General features: G+C 34.1%; 1 protein-coding gene across 3 annotated transcripts in view; it reads left to right on the top strand.

Moving 5' to 3' along the window:
* BLTP3B (bridge-like lipid transfer protein family member 3B) overlaps positions 1-5,638 on the top strand; it is a 116,489-nt gene that overhangs the window by 59,492 nt on the left and 51,359 nt on the right. For all 3 annotated transcript variants that reach the window (XM_017887279.1, XM_017887281.1, XM_017887282.1), the window contains 2 exons: positions 1,942-2,120; positions 4,702-4,787. In XM_017887279.1, the coding sequence (XP_017742768.1) occupies positions 1,942-2,120; positions 4,702-4,787 (265 nt within the window). The remainder of the gene's footprint in view (positions 1-1,941; positions 2,121-4,701; positions 4,788-5,638) is intronic.

The raw sequence follows: 5,638 nt of genomic DNA, 5'->3' as shown, positions 1-5,638 counted from the left end.
AAAAAAAAAAAAGGATTATTCATGAGGCAGAGAGCTTATAGTGGGAATTTTTTTTTTCTTTCAGAAATAGCACCCAAAAGCCTGACTTTACCATAGTATTAAGAAAAAGGTTTGTAGGGAGATTAATGTTTATATTTTTATCAGTATTTATCTTGATGAAGAGAGAAAACATAATGAAAGAAGTACTGGAGAGTATTTTAAATAGCACCATCGTAGACATAAATGCAGTCTTGTTAGAGCTTTGAAAATGGGAAAAGCAGGAGAAAAATTGTTTGACATCAGTTTAACAATTAATTCATAAAACGTTTTCTGGAGTCTATAGTATTTAACGTTTTACAGCTGTATTTCACCTTTCTGTTTACTTACTGTGGGCTGCAATCATTTGCATGAAGAGATTCTCATTTACTAAGTATACTTTGCAGTTCTTTTACAGTATGATCATAGTTCTTCATAGATGTAATATATGTAAATATACGTACATACAAAATACGTATACTTTGATTAACTATCTTTCATTAATAACTTGTTCTAAATTTGAACATTGTTAATTTTTAAAGTGGACAATTTGGTTTCCTTTATCATAATTATAAAAATTCATGTACAGTTTTATGGCTCATATGTCAGATAATCTTACATTGTAGTTATGTATACAAAATCATTTTAGGCTATTAGAGGTTCATATATATTTATATATGTCAACAGTGTTCTATAGTATTTTTCTTTAGGGAGAAAAATATTTGAACTCACAGCCTATTTATAAACCCTGTCTCCTTTCTGGCTTCTTTAGTTATTCAAGTTGAAAAGACACACCACATATTTTAGGAGAAGCCCCAGAGCACTTAGAGTACTAAATAATATCACGTGGGCTTCTACAAAGATGTGCTTTATTTCTATGGGCTATCGTATTAGTCTCTTTTCAGGCTGCTGATAAAGACATACCTGAGACAGGGCAACTTACAAAAGAAAGAAGTTTAATTGGACTTGCAGTTCCATGTGGCTAGGGCAGCCTCATAATCATGGTGAAAGACAAGGAGAATCAAGTCTCATTTTACAGGGATGGCAGCAGTCAAAGAAAGAATGAGGAAGCTGCAAAAGCGGAAACCCCCGATAAAACCTTCAGTTCTCGTGAGACTTACTTACTAGTACGAGACCAGTATGGGGGAAACCGCCCCCATGATTGAATTATCTCCCACCAGGTCTCTCCCACAACATGTGGGAATTGTGGGACTACCATTCAAGATGAGATTTGGGTAGGGACACAGAACCAAACCACATCAGATATATAACAGTATATACAGGGCCCACATTTGTTTTCTTTTTAATATATATAACTAGGAATACTCAAACTGCCTTTAAGAGTTAACTACATTTTCTAAACAGCTATAAATATGTTAAATATAACTTCAGGTATTTACTGAGACATATTTGATTCATATTTGATTTGTGTATAGTTTTACAGTTTTTTTTTTTTTTTTTTTTGAAATGGAGTCAGGCCCTGTTGCCCAGGCTGGAGTGCAGTTGCGCAATCTCGGCTCACTGCAACCACCGCCTCCTGGGTTCAAACGATTATCCTGCCTCAGCCTCCCAAGTAGGTGGGATTATAGGCGTGCGGCACCACGCCCGGCTAATTTTTTGTATTTTTAGTAGAAATAGGGTTTCAGCATGTTAGCGAGGCTGGTCTCAAATTCCTGACCTCAGATGATTTGCCCGCCTCAGCCTCCCAAAGTGTTGTGATTACGGGCGTGAGCCTAGTTTTACAGTTTTAAATTTTAGTTTTATTTTAGGTTATTCAGAAAATATTTTAGGGACAATATTGATGAAAAATAAAATGTATTATGGTTATTTTTAATGACTTTTCAACGGAAAATAGTTAGATTTTTTTGTGTGTGAAATTTCCAGTATTTAAATTCGCAGTGATAAGGCAGTTTCGAATCTTTTTAGAGCTCTACAGTAGTCGCATCTGCCCAGCAAGTGAAGACAACACAAACTTCAAATGCTCCTGATGTAAATGATGCAATTGTAAAACTATTCAATGACTTTGATGTTAAAGAAACCTCCCATCATTTAGTGATTTCTCATCTAGATCTACACATATGTGATGACATTCATGCTAAAGAAAAGGTAAAATAATTTGCTTATTTCAAACTATTTTGGTTTTCTAGAATTGACTACAAAACTGAATTGTTTATTAAATCTCTTGTGTAGGATGTCCTGTAAGATAATTTGTCATAATTGTGTTCATATGAATATATAGATGAAAGGCACAATTAGAAGCATATATTGGTATGAAATTTTATTTTGCTTAGTACTTAAGCTTAATTATTTGTTAGCTATCAATGCTAACAATAAAATTAGCTTTAAAAAATCAGACTGAATAGATGATCCTCTAGGAGGATAATGAAATATTAGACTTGCCTTTGAATTAACTTTTTCATAATGTTGCTGTTGTCTCCAAATTAAATTTTAGTCCATACTTAATTCATAATTATTTTTAGATGTGTTTTCAGCATTGTAGTTTTTCTGCCTATTTTGAATAGAAGCACAACCGTGCAGCTGTTTGACATATTTTATGACCGCCTCCCCTCCCATCCTTCCAAAATGTGATTAGGAAGCAAAATTCCAGTTAGGAATTTTCTTTTAGTTTTTGTCCCTGTTATTTTTCCTTATTTAGTAGACATAACAGGGTAATCAGGAAGCTGCCCATTGCCACTCTGACAATACGTAGTTTTGTAATCTAGGTGCTGGGCATTTTTGTTTCTCTGCTGGAGAGTATACCTAGCCCAGAAGCATTGGGGGTGAGGTCAGCAGACCTACCTACCTTATAGGCCTACCTAAGTACTATAATTCTCAAACTTTGGTGAGCATTAGAATCAAGCTGAAGACCTTTAAACAATAGAGTTATCTGATCTCTGTGCCTCAGATCTGAATCAGGATCTATATCTATGAAAACTTTTGCTATGTGTTTTTAAGCTGAGAAAGTGATTATTGAGACCCTGGATACTTAGCAGTAGAAATTACCCTGCCTTCATTAGACAAGGTAGCCTAAAATGTTCCAACATAAAAGGTTGGAGGGGCAAAGGTGAGGAAGATTTGGGGTTTGTGGAGGGATTTGTTATCTTTTCTTCTGACCACCATTGTGTCATTTGACTTGTAGTTGACATCTTTTAGAGATTTGAAAGGAAAATCCAGAAAAGTTAGAACAAACCAAACTAAGAAAATGAGGTGGTCTAGATTAAGTAATAATAATGAGAATGGAGAAAGTGTTTTCTAAGGCCTTATATTCCTCACTATTCCCTCATAGAATAAATTGAATGATTTTATTTAGGAGGAAAACCTTTCCACCAAAATATCTCCTTAATAGTACAGGTCTGTAATCACTACTATTCTGAAATCCAAAAGGCTCTGAAATGTTATAAGTTTGTGAAAAACTCATTTGGTGGCAAAACCTGACTTTACACTAATATATTGTTTTTTTATTCTTTGCCTGCTTCTTATAAATATTTATGTTTTGCTGCAGAATTGCTGTTGTTATTAGTGCTGCCTCAGAACCTGCTGCGAGTGTTGCATGGTATATCCTGTATATACCATATCATATTAGTGTCGTGAAATTTGAATTATGAAACATTTGGCTTTCCAAAGGTTTTACACAAGGGATTGTAGACCTGTGCTGGAAATTCTACTAGTTGAGATAAATTGGATTTTACAAATTAATATAGGGAGTGTATACATAGCTGTGTTTCAGTTTGTATTTTTCTTTCTTCTGATTGATTTGCCCATTTTGTTTTAAAATTTCATGTTTATGTTCACGTTACACCAATTTGTAATCTACTTTTAGTCTTACTATAGCCGTGTGACTTTGGACAACTTACCTAACCTAACAGACTTTTTAATTTCCTTTTCTTTCTCTTTTTTTTTTTGAGATGGGGTCTCACTCTGTTGCCCAGGCTGGAGTGCAGTGGCTCAATCTCGACTCACTGCAACCTCTGCTTCCTGGGTTCAAGCGATTCTCCTGCCTCAGCCTCCCAAGTAGCTGGGACTACAGGGGCGTGCCACCATGCCCGGCTAATTTTTGTATTTTTAGTAGAGATGGGGTTTCACTATGTTGGCCAGGCTGGTCTCGAACCTGTGATTCACCCGCCTTGGCCTCCCAAAGTGCTGGGATTACAGGCGTGAGCCACCACGCCTGGCCTTAATTTCCTTTTCAGTAAGAGGTAGGATGATATGGTATAGTGTTTAACATTTCCTGGGTTCAAATCCAAGCTTTGCACTTAACTAGCTGTATGTCCTTGGCCTCTTTGTGCCTCAGTTTCCTTATCTGGAAGATGGGAATAATAATGATTGTACGGATCAAATGGGGTTGTTATGAAAACCAAATGAGTAAGTATACCTAAAGTATTTAAAACAATGCCTGACATAAGGGGAGGCCTTGTCAATATAAAAGTTCTGCTAGTATCATCTCTGAACTCTACCAGAGCAAGGATTTTGCTATTATATTCTTACCTTTTATCCTAGTGCCTTATGAATAAGGGGGATTCAGTAAATACTCATTGGATTGAATTATATTTCCTAAAATCCTTAATGTGCTGTCATAAAAGAGAGACAGTTATTACTACTTGGACTCCAAGTACGCTAAAATTTTTTTGTGATAAATTAAATCTTTCTGATAATTTACTTAATGTTTTTTTTCCTCTTTTTTATTCCAGAGTCAAACAGACGTATTACTGGAGGGGCAATGCAACTCTCTTTTACACAGCTAACTATAGATTATTATCCTTATCATAAAGCAGGTGTGTATAACAGCTTCTTTAAAAGATATAAGTGTTGTTTTCAAATTATATAGGTCATTTATTTATTTTAGTTTTATTTTGTTTTTATTTGTTAACAAGAAATGAGATGAAGAGATTGGTATTTTTCTCCTGGCAGTATTTTACTAAGAAAGTAGAATTGCCAGGGAATATAGTCATACAGTGTATATTGAGATTTATGTAGATTTTAGAAATCATAATTTTAGGAATTGACAGTTTTCCAAATAACCAATTTAAAACTTAAAAAATCGGGGTACAGTGGACATGTGTTTGTGCTATTTTGTTAGTTGTGACAAAAACAAGTTATTAATGTTTTAAATTTTTAAATGATTTATATATTTAAAAATTAGAAAAGAGTATGACGCTAAGAATGAAAAGAGTATGAAGCTAAGAATAAGAGTACGTTTAGCTAAATTATACGATTCCAGATTTCATAGGCTCTTAACAATCTGGTATTGGTAGATTCTGTCTCCCAAATAATGAAAAGAAAAAAAATCTGATTATTGTGACCAAATTAATTTGACCTTATACCCATTTTTGCCTTTTGTTAGTATTTAGCATTCACACAAGTGAGAGAAACCAAACTAGAGATCATAGCGTTTTCCAGGACATTTAAAAAATGGTTAAGTTTTTCTGTTCACACATTTCTGTTTACATGTTTTTTACCAATGTTTGTCATTTCTGTGTTGGTACCTGCTTAAATTTAAAGGTTTACGATTTTTTTTTTCATTTTAAGTTTTCATTGCCAACATTCAATATAGTAATTATCTTTTGAAGGATTTTGTCTTATATACTATCCTCTTGACTCATAAATTAACTTACAAATGCATAAA

The sequence above is a fragment of the Rhinopithecus bieti genome, unplaced genomic scaffold, assembly GCF_001698545.2.
Source record: "Rhinopithecus bieti isolate Rb0 unplaced genomic scaffold, ASM169854v2 scaffold_15133, whole genome shotgun sequence".
Lineage (NCBI taxonomy): Eukaryota > Metazoa > Chordata > Mammalia > Primates > Cercopithecidae > Rhinopithecus > Rhinopithecus bieti.
Note: the sequence above shows the minus strand (reverse complement) of the source record. Positions and strands in the feature narration are given on the sequence as shown.